Source organism: Protopterus annectens, chromosome 4.part1, assembly GCF_019279795.1.
Source record: "Protopterus annectens isolate FY-2018-M chromosome 4.part1, PAN1.0, whole genome shotgun sequence".
NCBI lineage: Eukaryota > Metazoa > Chordata > Ceratodontiformes > Protopteridae > Protopterus > Protopterus annectens.
The window spans coordinates 1014085977-1014102726 of record NC_056734.1 but is presented as its reverse complement, the minus strand read 5'-3'; the positions used below and the strand labels follow the sequence as shown (position 1 = coordinate 1014102726).

Below are 16750 nucleotides of genomic sequence, written 5' to 3'. Positions count from 1 at the left end.
GTCAGGGGCTGTGAAGGCACCTTGCTAAAAACCGGAGAACCAGCAACTGGCTTAGAAGAGGCTTCGTCGTCAGTTTTTGGCCTTGGATGCCTATACTTGTCCTTGCGCTTTTTATGTATTCCGGTCGTCGGTAGTTCCGATGGCATGCTATAACTGAATTTTCTACCAAAATAATGTCGGGCAAAATCAAACCGATGTTTAATAGTACGTTTGTTAAACCTAGCACAAAACCGACAACCAGTGACGTTGTGGTCTGGGCCTAGGCATGGGATACAATAAGAATGGAAATCCTTATGAGGTATTTGCTTCCCACAAGAAATACAGTGATTAACTTTTACTGACATCGGTCTGAGGCAAGAAAAGGTTTCCCCAACGGGGTACTTAGCTTTGTAGAAGACTTCGGTTCTGGATTCGGAATGAAAATCTCAGGAGAGGGCCGACCGACACTTGCGAACTGCTTTTGCTTCGCACACCGCGCAGCAAGAAAGACTGAAGAAAATGGCGTCGGCTGCATTTTATATACCCCTGCCGCAAGGATGTCAGGGAGGAGGCGACAGCAACCGACGCCGGACCAAGACTTTGCAACTCAGGCCGACTGGGGAACCGCCTGACGGCAGGATAACCCAAGTGTAATGACTGCAGCAGTGTAACATGATGAACATCTGCTTTTGTTGTGTAGAAGAAAAGATTTTTTCACATTTGTTTCTTCTTGTCACAGCTCTAGGCAACTGTGACCCAGCCTGCCAGCCTTGTGATGGAATATGACACCTAAATGGACTGCCAGGAGACACTCAGGAGTTGTTGTTCTTCTTTCGGCTTTTCATGGTTAGGGGTCACCACAGCGGAACTCCGATCCGCAAATCATTGGCAATAGATTTTTACGGTGCCGAGGTGCCAGCCCGACACCCAACTTCAACGAAGGCACTCCCATTCACACATGTCTTTCGAATGCCACTCGACCGCGGGGAGGACATGCAGACTCCACACAGAAGGCGCTCCAGCCGAGAATCGAACAGGAGAACCTCTTGCTGTGAGGCAACAACACTACCGCGGAGACACAAAGGAGTTAAGAATCTGAAAGGAACTCCCAACACTTATTTTACATTTGTAGCCCCCATTCCAGAACTGCAAATCCATCTACATTAAAACTTGTCCACTTTCAGCTAGTCCATGTGTTATGCAAAATCCTCTACCAATTCAAAGCACATTTGCAGAACCACCAAGTACTCTTCCCACGATCGACCACAGGACAAAAAAGGCAGAATAGTATCCTGAAAAGCAAGAGGCCATGCATACCATTATTCCTGTCAGCTGCAGTTTATGTAATCTTTACATGTGGCACAGATGAATATGGACTGCAGTGTTATATGTAACTCTTTAAACAACAGCAACAGATATGGCAGACAGATTAACCTAGTTTAATCCACAGTGATTACTATGGTCACCTATTTACAACTCATTTTAATATTACCAAGCAACATATGCACAGTGCCACTTCATATAAATGCACTTGCAGTTTAGAGACTTGTCACTTTATTAAAATGTGATGCCACATAAATGTATATGGCATGCTGAATCACTTACAAACATCAACCTGCAACCAATAAGGCATGAATAACACAGCAAAATTACAATCTTCAGTGCAAACATACAGTGCAGGTACTTACATGAACGCCGCTCCACACAACGATTTCTCTGGGCCCACTCATGACCTGGTGAGTCTTGTTGATGCTCTTGTTTGAGCCCCTGCTGTAAACGGGCCTTGGCCTGGCTACCAAGTTCTGTAGGCATGAAAAGAGAAGCCATGGACACTAGTAAAAAAAAAAAAAAAAAAAAAAAAAAAAGGGAAACAATACACACTATTGTACACCTTACAGAATACTTATGCAACCACAATGCCTGCAAAGAAGTAATGCACAAAACATATACAGATGAGTGACATTAGGAAACACGAGATCAGCCACTGAGGGTACAACATATCATCTGATGCCACTTCAGTTGTCATTCAGGCCCCAACAACTTGTGCAGATGGACCTGAGAGAGCACCACAAAGCTACACATGGCTAACAAAGGACAATTTGTCATGTACCAGACCCATCAGCCATTAAGTAAGTATAGCTGTGTACACTTACCATAAATGCAGACAAAGTATATTCACTGTTGCAGTCATAACTGATGGGATTTCCTGCTGTAGAAGCCCTTGGCTGGCCTGACTACAAGAGGATTTCCTCCTCCTGAAGCTGGTGGGCACCCTACCTGTTGTCACGATGTCTGGGTATAAAGGGAGTCAGCCATCACCATAACTTCAGTGCTTTCTTGAGCTCAAAAGACAGAAACCCCCTAACAGGTCCCCAAGGTCAAGGGCTTAAGTTCAGTTTATGGAAAGGAAAAGATGTCCTGCAAGATGGCAGTGGCAAACCATATGGGCTTGGAGAAGGTTGGAAGGTGATAATGTCTGGTGAAAGTATGTACAGATGCTTCCAAAATGTCCTTAGTGGTCATCCCTTTAAGAAAGGGGCAGTAGATGTAGCAGTATCCCCAGTGGAGTGTGACTTCACAAGGTCTGGAGGCTTCTTTCCAAAATGGCTATAGCAAAACAAAACACAGTGGTATTTCCATTTGGAGAACATTTGTTTAGAAACCGTTTTCCCCTCAGAGCTGCAAACAAAGTCTACAAAATGTTGGTCAGACTACCTGACATTCTTTGTTCTGTCCAAGCAGTAACACATTTGCCTTTGCATATCGAACATATGGAGGATTCTTTCCCCTTTGTTTTGAGGATCAGAAAAGAAGCTAGGCAAGTGGATGGCCTGGTTTAAAGAAATCTTTGTATCCATTTTAGGCATAAAAGAAGGGTTGGTCATAAGACTGTCAGGGTGGAAGGAGATGAAAGGTTCCACACACATAAAGGCCTGAAGCTCTGAAATACTTCTAGCTGAACTAGTAGCAAGCAGGAATGCAGTTTTCCAGATTAGGAATGTGAGGTCTGTGGAGGTAGCTGGCTCGAAAGGTTTTAGAGTGAGCTTCTCCAGCATGAAATTGAGATACCATGGTGGAAGCAGGAGGTTTCCTTTGGGGTCTAATGTGGATAACCCCTCTCAGGAACTCTCATGACAGGATGAGGGAAGAGAGAATGCTGAGAACACAAATATGCTGAAATTGCTGAAGTATGAATTCTAACAGAGGAATAAAAGTCCTTTGTCAAAAAAGCCAGACAAGTATGAAAGGATCAGAGGCATTTGAGCTTTAAGAGGGCTCCGTCCCTTCTGTCTGTACCATACAGTGAATCTCTTCCATTTGGTGGAGTAAGATTTTCTTGTGTTAGGTCTCCTGGCTTCTTTTAGAATGTCTAGAACCAGTTTGTTGAGGGGTGCCCCCCCTCCAGGGAGTGAGGGTATCATCCAAGCTGTCAATCTGCGAGTGTTCCAGTTGGAATGTGGGATGGTGTCCTTGTTCTGTGTTAATAGGCCCACTCGTTGGGGCATCAACCACAGTTCTTTCTTGCTTGCTTAGACTGAGCATTAGAGGATACTCATGCTGCCTTGGTCAAGCTACGGCTATTAGAATGACCCCTGGCCCTTGTTATCTTCAGAAGTACCCTACGGAGCAAGGGTACTCGGGGGGCATACATGAATAGGTCCACGGATAGGAGTAGGCGTCCGTCTTTCAGGCTGACCTTGCTTTGGCTCTCCAGCAAAACATTCTCAAGTCAGCATTTTATTTGGTGGCAAAAAGTCTCTGTGGCACACCCCATTCTTTGGCTATGCTGAGAAAAACCTCCCGATGCAGCTGCCACTCTTGAGGGTCAGAAAGGCTCCTGCTTAGGTGGTCTACCAATTGACTGGTTTCTCCTGGTAGTTACTGCATCAAGAGGTGCAACCTAAGGGAGTTTGCAGTTTTCTAAAGGTCCATGGCTAGGTGACAAACGGGGTAAGAGTGAGCCCCCCTCCACTTGTTTATGTACCACACAACACTGGTATTGTCTGCCTTTATTAAAAGCACTCCAAATTTCTATTGATCTTTGAAGGCTATTAGACCTTTATGGACTGCCACCAGTTTTTTAGGCAGATATATTTGTTCTTGAACTGGGAATCCCATCTACCCAGAGTCTTAAGTTTTTGTTGTGGGACCCCCACACTATTTCCAAGGCATCCATGGTTAGAGTTTGGTCCCGACAGATGAACATGAGGGGAAGGCTCGAGCTCAAGGAGCATGCTCGGGCACAACAACAAAGTTTCCAGGGACAAGGGTGAAGCTTCACCCTTAAGTTGAGGGACTGAGAATGTTGGCACCACACATTTCTGACATACCACTGCAGTTTCCTCAAATGTAGTCTGTTTGTGGGGAGGGGGATCATGAGGATGCGAGAGGCCATCTAACCCAAAGCTCTGAGGAACTCTGGCTACAAGGTAGTTCCTGAGAAGGAGTTTTTGGAAGTACAGAGCTAGAAGTGTAACCCTGTCTGGAGAAGGAAGGCTTTTTGAAGCAAGGAGTCCAGGAAAGCCCCTGAAACACAATCCTGTTTATGGAGATGGTCTGAGACTTTTAGGTATTGATGGTGAACCTCAGTGACGTTAGGATCTTGCTTGTAATGCAAATCTGTTTTGAGTTTTTCTAGATCTGCTGCTTGAATGAGACAGTTGTGTAAGCAGGGGCAAATCTGAATGCCCTTTGACCTGCAGATATCTATCACTGGGACTAGGATTTAGGCATACTGTGAAAATCCTGAGTGCAGTCGACAAACCAAAGGGCAGAGCACAGAACTTATAATGCCCCACACCTGCTCTAAAGGGCAAGAACCTACTCTGTAATTTTTCTACAGGGATGTGGAGGTATGCATCTCTTAGATCTAAGGTTACAATGTAAGCACTCTGAGATTATGAGCAGCAACTTCTGAAGGGCTAGCATTTTGAATTTTGGTACCGGCAAGAATCTATTGAGCCCTGACAGGTCCAGAATCTATCTCCAGATACCATCTTTTCTGAAAAACTAGGAAAATCCGAGTAAAAACCTTTTCCTTGTAATGTGTTTGATACTGGCTATACAGAGCCTTGGGTACACAGGAGCTGTACCTGCTTTAAGGCTTCCGTTTGCTGGATTTGTGGAATATCTGGGAAATCTGACCGAACCAGAGGCAGTTTAAACTGGAGTATGTAACCACTTTTTATAACTTTAAGTACCTACTGATCCCTGAAAATGAGAGTCGAATTCTTTAAGGATGACAGCCATCCTTCTAGTCTGAGAAGGAGTAGGAAGGGAGGGTAGGGACTGGAGAGGAGGAAGAGTCATAACTGTTCCCTGATGGCAGGATCCCACAAGCCTATTGGAATCTACTTGCCACTGTCTTAGACACTGGTTCTGCCCCTGACTCCTTTCCCTTCAAAGGTTTCCCCAAGTCTAGGTTTAGACTAGGAAGCTGGAAAGGACCAGTATTTTTTGGGTAATTGTGGCTGAAGCAAAGTGGTTAAACCTTAAGAGAGTCCTTGGCCGTTTGCATGGACCTGGCCTTATCCTCCATTTTCTTAAGCACAACTTCAGCTTTGGGACCAAAAGGGAAATATTTATCCAAAGCAGCATCCAAAAGACTGGATTTCACATGTTCAGTGAGGGACTGTTTCCCTCAGCCAGGCAAGTCTACTAATGAAGATGGATCCTGTAGCTGCTGTCCTGCAGGAAGCTTCTAGAGCATCATAGCCATAGTGCAAGGAATGCTTAACTACTAGACAGCAAGAATTGCACAAATCTACCAGTTCCATTGAGAGGGCATCATTTTCAATCCCCACCAGTTTTTGCTTCTTCTGCTTTAATATGGTTTCCTGATACTCCACCATATGAAACTAGCAATTCAACGCCCTTGTGACTAAAGTAGCAGAGGTATAGACTTTCTTTCAGAACCTGCTGAAGGTCTGCTTTCTTTGTCAGTTGGCAGGGATTTTTAGACGTACTAGCTTTAGCCTTCTTAGGACCACTTCCGGGTCTGCTACAGGGTTCCTGAAAAGGTGTCTGTGGGAATCTAGACCCTGTAAAATCTATCAGATTTATGAGGGGCAAGTGGGAGGGAATCTGGTTGTTAGGAAGAATCCAGCAAGACTTTGTCCACTACATCTAAGACTGGAAGAATGGCAAAAAGTTTATGCTTGGGGAGTTTTAAAAATTCTCCAACAGTCTTCTTGGATTGTGGATCATCCCGTGCTTCCAGTTTAAAGTATTCCCTTAGGGTATGTAGTGTCTCCCCAAAGGAAATGTCCTCAGGAGTGGAGGCTGAGGCAAGGTTCTCATCAGAATCTAAATCCCCATAGGAAGAAATAGGTAAACCTTCCTCAAAAGGTGGATTCATCAATTATCATCCTCAGAGCCAAAAAATGAGAAGACTCCTGGGGAGAGATATCCCTTTTTCTTTTACTAGGAAAATTCAGGGGCAGAAAAAGGGAAAGAAAGGAGTCTGAAATCTGGCAATAGTGATCAAGTCCTCAGCCAACCTATCTAGGTCCTGTTGATAAGAGTTTTGGAGTGGTAGCCAGTAGGCCTCAGCTGAGGTAAGCAGGCTTGGACCCAAGGGCTATGTCCACACTAAGGGGTGGAATGTGGGCAGACAGCCGAATTCGGAGGATGGTGAATTGAGGTGATCTCATGATGTAGAAACTCTGGATACTACATCAGTTTGACAGTGGTAACCAGAAGCCAGATCCTGCGAAGTGGCTCTGAACCCAAATACAGAGCTAAGTCCTTCAGCTTGTGCGAAAGGAGAGGGACCTGGAGGTATATTGGACTGCAAATGGGTCTCGACAGAGGCCTGTGCTACAACCTCAGTCATAGAGGGGACTGCAAAGGCATCTCACCTTAGGCCTGAGTTTGGGAATGACAGTCGGTAGGCCTCAGCTGAGGTAAGCAAGCTTGGACTAGGGGGTTACATCCACCCTTGGACAGGGACATGGGAGGACAGCCGAATTCCAAGGATGGTGAACCGAGGTAATCTCCTGATGAAGAAACTCTTTACACCCCTTCATCATTTTGAGTGTGGTACTTCACAGCCATAACCTGCGAAGAGGCTCTGGACCCAACCAATGAGCCATGTCTTTCAACTTGTGCTGAAGTACAGAGACCTGGAGGTGTACTTGACAACAAATGGGTCTAGATAGAGGTTTGTGCTACAACCTCAGTTGTGGGAGGGAACTGCAAAGGTATCTCACCTTCTTCAGTAATAACAAGCGTAGATGGACTGGCGGATGACAAATGAGCATCACCCCGGTACCACAAGTATGGGGCACTTTTCCTTCTTGCATCTAGGGAGATCAACCTCAGCCTGAATGGCGGATGACATAGTACACAAAGGCCATAGCAACTCACTGAAGTGTTTAGCTAAACTCATTGTTCTACTGTTAAAGCAAGCACAGAATCAACAGTTAGCTATGTCATGTTCTGGTCCCAAACAAGTTACACAAAAGGAGTGAAAGGCACAGTATGGTGTCAGTTTGACACAGTGGAGATAATTAACTTTCTCTGGTATTAGTTAAGAAACCTATGAAAAGATCCCAAACAGGGTACTTGGCTTTAGACGTCTTCTTTCCCTAATGCAGACTGACCGACGCATTGACTGGTACTCTGCTTCAGGCTCCAACACCAAGAAAGAACTGAGGTTATGGTGCCAGAGGACTCCCTTCATACCTAGATGTCTTGATGTTGGTCAGGATGTCTGCCAGCTTCAGGAAAAAAGGAGGAAATTCTCTGGAAGTCAGGCCAGTCAAAGGCTTTCATGGCAGAAGTCCCATCCGTTATAACTGCAACAGTGAAGTACGAAGAACATCATGGCTTTCAAGGTACTATAGCAATATTGAAATAATATTTTCTACCAACCATCCAGCAAATTAAAATTTTAGACATATGCAATTATTTCAAATTACATTTCACTTGTGGCAGAAGGGAAGCCATAAGCCTACTCAGTATGCCTTTTAAGTGCAGTCAACATTCTACCTCCTCTTCTATCTCTACCTCTCCCCGCACCACACCTCTCAACAGCTTACTGTGAGAAATCTGGACCAAAGTCAAAACAGGGACAGATTTTAAATATTGCTGTTATAAACTTAGAAAACTGGTAGGATAATCTGTTCTGCTTTAACACATTTTCTGAAGGATATTAAGTCTGAAAACATCTGTCATTAATTTTAGTGATGCAAATCCTCAATAATTTACCAGACAACCACATATTTTAGGAAGGGCCAACCAAAAATATTAGGCAAAAATCTGGAAAAGGTGAGAGGCGTGCCCTTCACCATTAATCTCCCAGTCCCATTCCTTCTTGACTGCCTTTATGGACTCCATCCACACATACATATTTGGTAAACCATTTCATGGGTCCACAACCCTCACCTTGATGAGCTACTTTTATAGATCCAGAAAGCCGCTAGCCCCTACCACCTACTGCATGTGCCCCCCCTCCCCCTTTGCTCTTCCTTTCAGCAGGACTCCTGCACAACTCCCTGAAATAAATTTTATTCACTCATATTGTACCTCCACCCCCATCCCTTCAAGTCCATAGAAATAAAACAGCTACAGCTCATCCTTTCCTTTCCATCCAAATATTTCTGAAGGTTTTCCTCTGGACTCCTTTCAGTACCTCAATATTCTCTTTTTATGGACCTCAGAAATGCACAAACTATTCAAGGTGTGGCCTGACCATGCACAGTTTTTGAGGGTCAAAGCCCTGCCTATGACCCATAGAACACAAGTTCAATTATGGCAAATGTTCTTGAAGAGCTGGGAAAGTGAGTGTAGGAGTGAGTGGCAAAAAACAGCGCACATACCCGAGAAAGGAAATGATGGCTGATTCACCACAAGCAGTCATAGGCTTAATAGTAAAAAAAAATAAGAGACAGTGGCTTGACTGACCACCCCAGTGACAGCAGCCCTCATTAGCATGGGGGTATCAGCACCCGCAAGCAGGGAGAGGGCACTCTCTAACAGGCAGGGTTACGGCCTACACAGGAAGTACCCAAATGGCTGTATGAATGACTGCCTCTGTGATTGCCTCTCACACAACGGGGAAACAATGGGCTGATAGTCTGCAGACAGCAGCAGTCGGTTGGTAGAGGGAGTCAAAAAAGATGCAAAAGTATTACCTAACCAAGGTCCTGAAGAGCTGCCACATTACCTTACTGCTACTGAAATACAATTCCCAGGCCCACTTATTCTATTTCTGGAGAATCTAGGTCCAAATGAGGAGGAATGCTCCCACATCCATTTCCTGATCTCTGGCCAATTATTTGCTCCCCCTACCTTTTAATTTAAACTAATCAGATCTATCTACATTGACCATCAACAACCACTTTTGTCTCCACTTTGGATAGGCTTTCAAAATCTTTCCTTTGACCTTCCCCTCACCTTCTATTGCTGTGCCTAACCTCCTGTATTCAGTGAAGAAGCAAACCTTTTTGGCCATTTCATCAGCTATATTTAAATCACAGATTTTTGGAAAGCACCATGCAAAGCTTCCCTTGAAGTACCAAACTGTCCTTCAGCCTAGATATATATTAGAAAATTACATATATTATTCTGAATTTAATATGTGCTCTCATAAAGAATATAATCAAATGGATTTCCTTTCTCTTTCTTCTTATGCCTTTGTTGACTGGGTTAGTCCCACTAGGTCTGTGGCCTCTCTTTAGCAAAGACCCAAGGTAGTATTCATACTGACTAGGGGAAATTGGCCAAGGTAAGAGGAGAATTTCCCCTGCTCCTTTTTCTGACAGTTGCAGTGAATTGGACATCCACCAGAGGTACCACCATCTCAGGCAGACGGTACCTCAGTTTAGCATTTCATTCGAAGGCTGGCACACTCAGGAGTGCAGCATCACCAATATGCTGCACTCTACTGTTAGTACTAAAAATTAATCCAAGGACCTAGGTAGTAACATAAACTACAGTCTTATGAACTGCTCAAGCAGCATCAAAGGCAGATGTGCTACCTGTAGGACCACTGACACCAACAAATTTTATTCCTGACCAGTTCTACTAGCTGACATTTGTATCCTGACTGTAGAACACTTGAGCCCAAGTCATACAGATGCCAGAGACAGGTCAAGACTGCCTGTAAAGAAGGTGACTAGGATAGTGCTTCAACCAAATGGAGAATCTTCTCCACTCAGTAAAATTCTAAGCAGAAGGCTTCCAGACAGTCTCAGCCACTTCAGATCTTCTAGGTAAAATGTTCAGCAGAATTAGGTTTGCCAGATGTCATGCCACAGAGGGGTCAACTAAGTGCCCATCTCCAGGCACCCGAAGGGAGGAAACCACAGTATTCTACGCCACAATTGCATGACAAGGATTCTCTCTGGTCTTTATTCCCTTACCACTGCAAGACACTAATGGTGCAGCTGGATCACACACCTCAGGCTGGTACTATGAACCAGAGCCCCACCCTTCCCAGCTCCTCAAGTGAAGAGATGAGCCACAGCCCCAACCCTCCCGGCTCTTCAAGTGAAAAAAAAAAAAACACGTTCCTTCTGCTTGGCACATCAGCCAGGTGGCCATTAAGGTCCTGTGCCCTATCCCAACCCTAAAAATAAAAACAATGCTATAGTTTAGACCATGCATGGAGTGTTACAGTGCTCACGTTTGACTGCAAATGCAATAATAGCTTTTAAAGAAAGATCAGGACCAGCTGATAACACCTACAACACTTTGGCCCTGGGGCAGTTGCCCTCTCACCCCAACCTACCTACATTACTGCAAGAAGGTACAGAATCGGCAGCAAAGAGTGTAATATGTTTAGAAAGCTACCCTTTGGGTGTGGCTGTTTTCTCATCTAATGACAAACTCCCCTTTCCCCTGCTGCAGTAACCAGAAAAGAGGTGTTTTCACATACTCTCAACAGGAGAATAATCAGCTTTGCATACTCTCTTAACACAAGCCTACGTCAGTCTCAGAACTGCACACCACTTCCTCAAGAAAAGATACACACACATCTTTAGAACCCATAATGTCAAGAAAGAAGACAGACAATGTTTCACTGAGCCAGTCACTCACTTTCTAATATGAGCTGCATACAGAGTGACAGCTATGCAAAAACACTGTCAGAATCAGACTACCTGCCTCCCAAGAGCCCACAGTTGGTAGCCTCATTGTCTGTTTAGGCATTACAAGACAAACAGTTTAGCTGACATCAAGAAGAGAAGGCAAACACAGATCCAAGACCGGACCCCCTGTGGCATTCATAGTCACATAGCCAAATCCATTGTTTCTCCGATTACCAGAGTATACCAAAACAGAAGAAAATTCAAACAGCAATGCCTTGTACTGAAAGAGATGTCTAAAGGAAATTAAAGGAATCTCTGAAGACCTCGGGTATCTGGTGTTAAAAAGGTATCCTATCATCTTCAGTATTACCTTTTGAAAGTACTACGGCAGTATGAGAAGAACCCCTTGAAAAAGTCACTTTCTGGAATCTGATGCATCAGATCTGCTCAATGAAGTCCAGGATGGAATGTACATAATCTGTCTCCTGGAACCAGAAAGAGATAGGAATAGAATACGCAGACCTGTTCTGAAGGAGGGTCTCTCTCTTTTTTTTTTTTTTTCAAAGGAAATGTAGAGTCTAGGTCTATTCCAAGAACTCAGTTAAATATACAATTCTTCTCATAAGTATGCAAATACAAATTTTTAGCTTCATTTCAGTCTGGTGCTCTCATCTTGCCTCTTACCTCTTACTGAAATGCTACCATTGATGAAAATCAAAATCTTGAACAATTTTAAGCACATTACAAATGGAGACAATGTCAATGTAAGCTTGTCTCATGGTAGCTTGGGTACACCTTAACAAAACTGTGACAGAACTACTGTAAGAACAATGTATTATGATAACTTGACAAAACTACTGTGGAAGCACTGCTACTAACTGTAGAGAGAACTACTGTAGACATGATGAAATGATACTGTGAAAACAGCATGACTTTTACCAATTTAAATGTAGAAGTTGTAACTACTACTTTTATTACTTTATTTCTAAGTGCCCGTCTCATGGTTAAAAGTGGACCATGGGAAACCCCAGATACCCAATTAACAAAGACAATCTCTGCCAAGATGGTTTCGTCTTTCATCAGAGCTCCTTCTTGATGAAGCCAAAATAAATACAGACAAGTGATGCGACAGACATAAATTGAGTGTCCAAAATAATCTCTCTCCAAAGAACAGTCAAATTCAGAACTCCCCCTACTAACCAAGGGCAGCCACAGACCACAGTCATGATTGCTGTGCCAGCAGAGTCCTATCGGGCCTCACACAGGACTGCAAACGGCATGACCATGTGAAGCTTCAGTTTTTTCTTTCGTTAATTTAAACATTTGTTGACTGCTTGAGGGCGGCCATTATAACATCTTTTCAGCCTCAGAGCAAACCAACACAGTGAAATTCTAGTGTACATTATTAATCACACAGAGAACTTTCTGACAATTTATACCAATAAACCACTGTCCTCAAAATAGTGGCACAGCACTAACTGCAAGCATCATGCTAATGCAATACTGTATATAAATAGATATTTTCCAATGAGGCTTCTTTCTATATGGGGATAGGCTGGGTTTAGAAAGGGAAAGAAAGGGGTAGATGGGAATGAAAGGAGAAAGTAATGCTACTTCACAAAGATGCTCTGCTTTTTCAAGGTGTCATCAACCAGGTCTTAATACTTCACCAAAGAAATTCTCAAACAGGATGGAATTTTAAAATCATCCACTTTGTCCCCAAGGGAGTGGGGTGGGGGGCATGGGAGCCAGTCATCCTAGCAGCTTCATATGCACCCCTTACTTCACAGCTACCTGGACTATGGCACAGGTCCCACAATGCAAACTTGTTTCCTGGCCCTTCTGTTGCACTGATAAGACATATATGTCCTCCACCTATCATTCTTGCAGTAGACCAAACTGTTGCCATTTCCTTCAGATAGTGTTTGCTGACATTAGCCGCTAACTTCTGGACAGCTCCTCCAGCCCCAAGATAGCTAACGGATCTTAGTTTACCTTGACCACAACAGTTAGAGTTTTATTTCCCTGCACCACAGAGTCAGTAATAATGTCAGATAAAAAACAAAAAAAAATCCAACCTGGAGCACAGAAATACGGCAGGCAAAATGTAAAAAAAAAAAAAAAAGTTTAGTAAAACACGTAAAAAATAGGTTAGCGCTTTCACACCCAAAGGTGCTTCTTCAGACCATAATTTTAAAACAAACACCCAAAACTTGTATAGTACAGACAATTAAGCATCCACCAATAATGTAGTTCAAATCATCAGGTAATAAACAGCAATTAATGTGGGAGACCTCTAGACTTCAGGAGAGGTTTTAAAGAACCCTTCCCATTTAAGCCAGGTGACTTGTCAGCTTGCAAATTAACTATCCAATGTAGTTCCCTCATCTCAGTAGAATTCCTAATGTCACCACCACAGTGACTCCCCTGAATCACCTCTGTAACCCTAAAGTTAAAACTATGCATGTGGCCGTTCTCTATAGTGTGTTTAGCTAGGGCACTTCTAGTATCCCCTATTACAGTGCTGTAAAGATGCTCCCTTATTCTTTCACACAATAAATTATTAGTTTTGCCTACCTAAAAGCTAATGCATGCAACGGAGGAAGCAAGACTATATTGGATGTATAACAATCTGCTGATATTTTAAAGTTGTAAACAAAGCCAGTTAACAGGTAAACAAAGGTGTCTCGAGTATCAATATATCTACAAAACCTACACTTCCTTGTGCCCTGAATGTTACCACGAACTGTAACAGGAGGATGATGGGCTTTATAACAAAGTTGCCTCTTCAATGATTTCCTATTTTTATACCTAAATAGTGCTCTAATACAAACTACATCCCCAATGAAGTCATATGTCTTAAGAATGCACCAATAATGACTCTACGTATTATTTCTATAGCACTCTTATAAAATAACACAATAGGCAAGCTATTGCAACCTGACGTACCATTCCACTGAGGAGTTTGAATCTCACCTTCATGCCCAGAAAAGTTTGAAAAATAGGGTTTGGCCTTACTAGCTCTCTGGCCCCTTGCCGACATAAAAGTATTATTGATTTCCTTATTACGATACCCTCCTCTGCCTAAACACAGATGTCAATTCTGTCAAACCCTTGTGAAATCTTTCATCCAAATTATTTCATTGTGACATATGTAAGGTTTGTCCCTTTAAAATATTCTTATAGATATATGCAGGATGTATACTCTGTCCTTGCAAAACTGCATTATGTCTACACAATTTCCTATATAGTCCTGTACTGAAAAGACCATTAGCATCTTTATCAATATGCACATCAAGAAATTCAACGGAACACAAAGATTGTTGACTTGTAAATTTCAAAAATGATGTGCTATGCAAATAAGATAAATTCTCGCAACTGCTCGGTGGACCCTCCCCACAGCAAGAAAAGGCCATCCACAAATCTCCTATAAAATATACTGTGTAAACCCATGTCCATGGAAAGCATATTGTTGCTCTTAAAAAGATAAAACCATGTTGGCGTACAGACTGGCACAAGCAGTGCCCATAGCTACGCCAATCTTCTGAAGGAATATTACATTTTTAAACATAAATACTGTGACAAACCAAAATACTGTCAGCCCAGCTATGTGGAATTTTGTAAATAATCATATGTCATTTGTGAATACCAATATGATTTATATGCTTGTCTTACAAATGTAAGAGAACTACATGTTATGTGTATATTAAACTACTGGTGCAGAAGTGCGTGTTACTGTATGTTATGTACTGAGCTTCAAGAATGTAACCACAATGTACCCTGCTGGAAAAGAGCAGAAATGTGTATAAACTATGTACCTGTGCAGAGGTGTGTTTCAATGGTAGAAGTTGGAGCAAACAGAGTTAACTTGTAAAACTTCAAGAAAATAAGTTACAAGTGTTTTACGATGGGCTATAAAAGTTGTTTCAAGGCAGCAAGGAGACAGGATGTCGAGAGCTAGGAGTTTCTTTCTATCATCTTGAAACAGAAATAATTACTAAGTTTAAAATGTAAAAAAAAAGTGTTTAACTGTTTTACGACTTCCAATTCTAGGCAAGCTTCCGAGAGAGAAGTACTTCTCACACAGAGATGCTAAAAATTACGTTGGTATCTGTTAGCCTCTGAACTAAAGGCAGGTGACAAACAGTGATGTCATCCAGCTAACCCAGCAGTAATGTTTTGATATTAATTTGGGAACTCTCTCAGAGACTCTGCATTTTGAACCTTGTCTTGGATCTAGAAACATCCATTCAGCACTTCTCATCTGCGTTTGCCTTGCTCTGTAATCAAGTTATTTAGGGCAGAATATCTCTTAGATATAGACAGGAATATAGTAAAGAGTAGTTTAGATGTTTTCTGTACTTATATGAGACTGTCCTGCAATGTTGTTTTAAAATATTTCCTGTGATTCTGAACTCTGTAAGCAAAGTGCTGAGTTATTGAGTATTGTCTTGTTCTTTTTATTTATTATTATTAAATATATTTAAACCTTTTAATTGTGACTGGTTTGTTTAGAGATATTCAAGCTCTTAGTGTATTTGCATATGTATCTGGTGACACTGTATAGGCCACTCCTAAACAGCCTTGGCCTTGGTCACACTTAACATTTGGATAATAGTAACATTACACAGTAAGAATGGTCACCCTTTGGGAAGGACCTGAAAGTAGCTGAGAAGGGGTTCTGGTGGCAGTGATAACTACCTTATGGTCTGTGTAGAAGGGGGCATAGCTAGTAAACCTGTGCCAGCCTTTCCCAGGTGTGTGTCTGCATATAAATCAAATCTCAAAGTAAGTGTGTGTGTGTGTGTGTGTGTGTGTGTGTGTGTGTGTGTGTGTGTGTGTGTGTGTGCTACTTGGGCAGAGACAAGAAGCTCTGGACAGAGTGTGTGCTGGGAGGATTTGCCTTGGAACCCTGGCTAAGGACTCAAGTCTACAGCTGTGCCAGTGGGGAGTCTTATTGGGGATCTGGAAAAAGAGGGAAAAACCAGCCCCAGACTGACTGCGATCTCTGTGTGCTCTTAAGGAAAATTGTACGTTACTGTATGTGTACTTGTCATCCTCCCAATGTGTACATCCCTCACTGGTGCTAGTGGTGAGGATTGAGGCTCCTTGATTACTGGGCCAGTGTAAGGGCATCACAAATACAACACATTATTTTCCAATATATCATCCAAAAACAGGCACAACAAATCCATCAGTTGTGAAGTAAAGTTACTGTGTTGATGAAAAAAGGCCTTGGTCATTTCAATTCCTTCTATATATGGGATCACTGTGAACAGAAACTCCACATCAAAAGTTACAAGATAGCAATCCATAAAGGGTCCATCCCATGCAACAAAACCATACAGGTCTTGAAAACCTGCTTAGTATCTCTCAAAACAGTTTGAACTCCATTCAGTTTGAACTCCACTCAGAACTTTTCTAAGGTGCTTCTCTACATATATAGAAAAAGGATCTATAGCCCAACCCCTCCCAGGGATTACTGGCCTAAATGAAGGGCTAGAGAAAGTTTTATGTGTCTTACCGAGTCCCTGAAATAAAGGTATGACAGGATATTCAACTGTCAAATAATCGTATAATTTAGAGGCTATTATTTATTTATTCACGGACAGTTGTTGACCGGGAAAGTCCACTGGGTTAGAAAACCATTTTCAGTGGAGGCCCGGGAAGAAAAGCTCCACAGTTAAACAGACAAACAATATACTGTACAAATTATACAGGAATAAATAAAAGCAAAT

The 16750-nt window shown here is 42.6% G+C and overlaps 1 protein-coding gene across 3 annotated transcripts in view; it reads right to left on the bottom strand.

Moving 5' to 3' along the window:
- ZNF639 (zinc finger protein 639) overlaps positions 1–16750 on the bottom strand; it is a 413600-nt gene that overhangs the window by 279566 nt on the left and 117284 nt on the right. Inside the window, exon 2 of one of the 3 annotated variants that reach the window (XM_044070722.1) lies at positions 1668–1811. The exons of 1 other annotated variant lie outside the window; for it this stretch is intronic. In XM_044070722.1, the coding sequence (XP_043926657.1) occupies positions 1668–1811 (144 nt within the window). The remainder of the gene's footprint in view (positions 1–1667; positions 1812–16750) is intronic. One more of the 3 variants, XM_044070723.1, reaches the window with a different exon arrangement.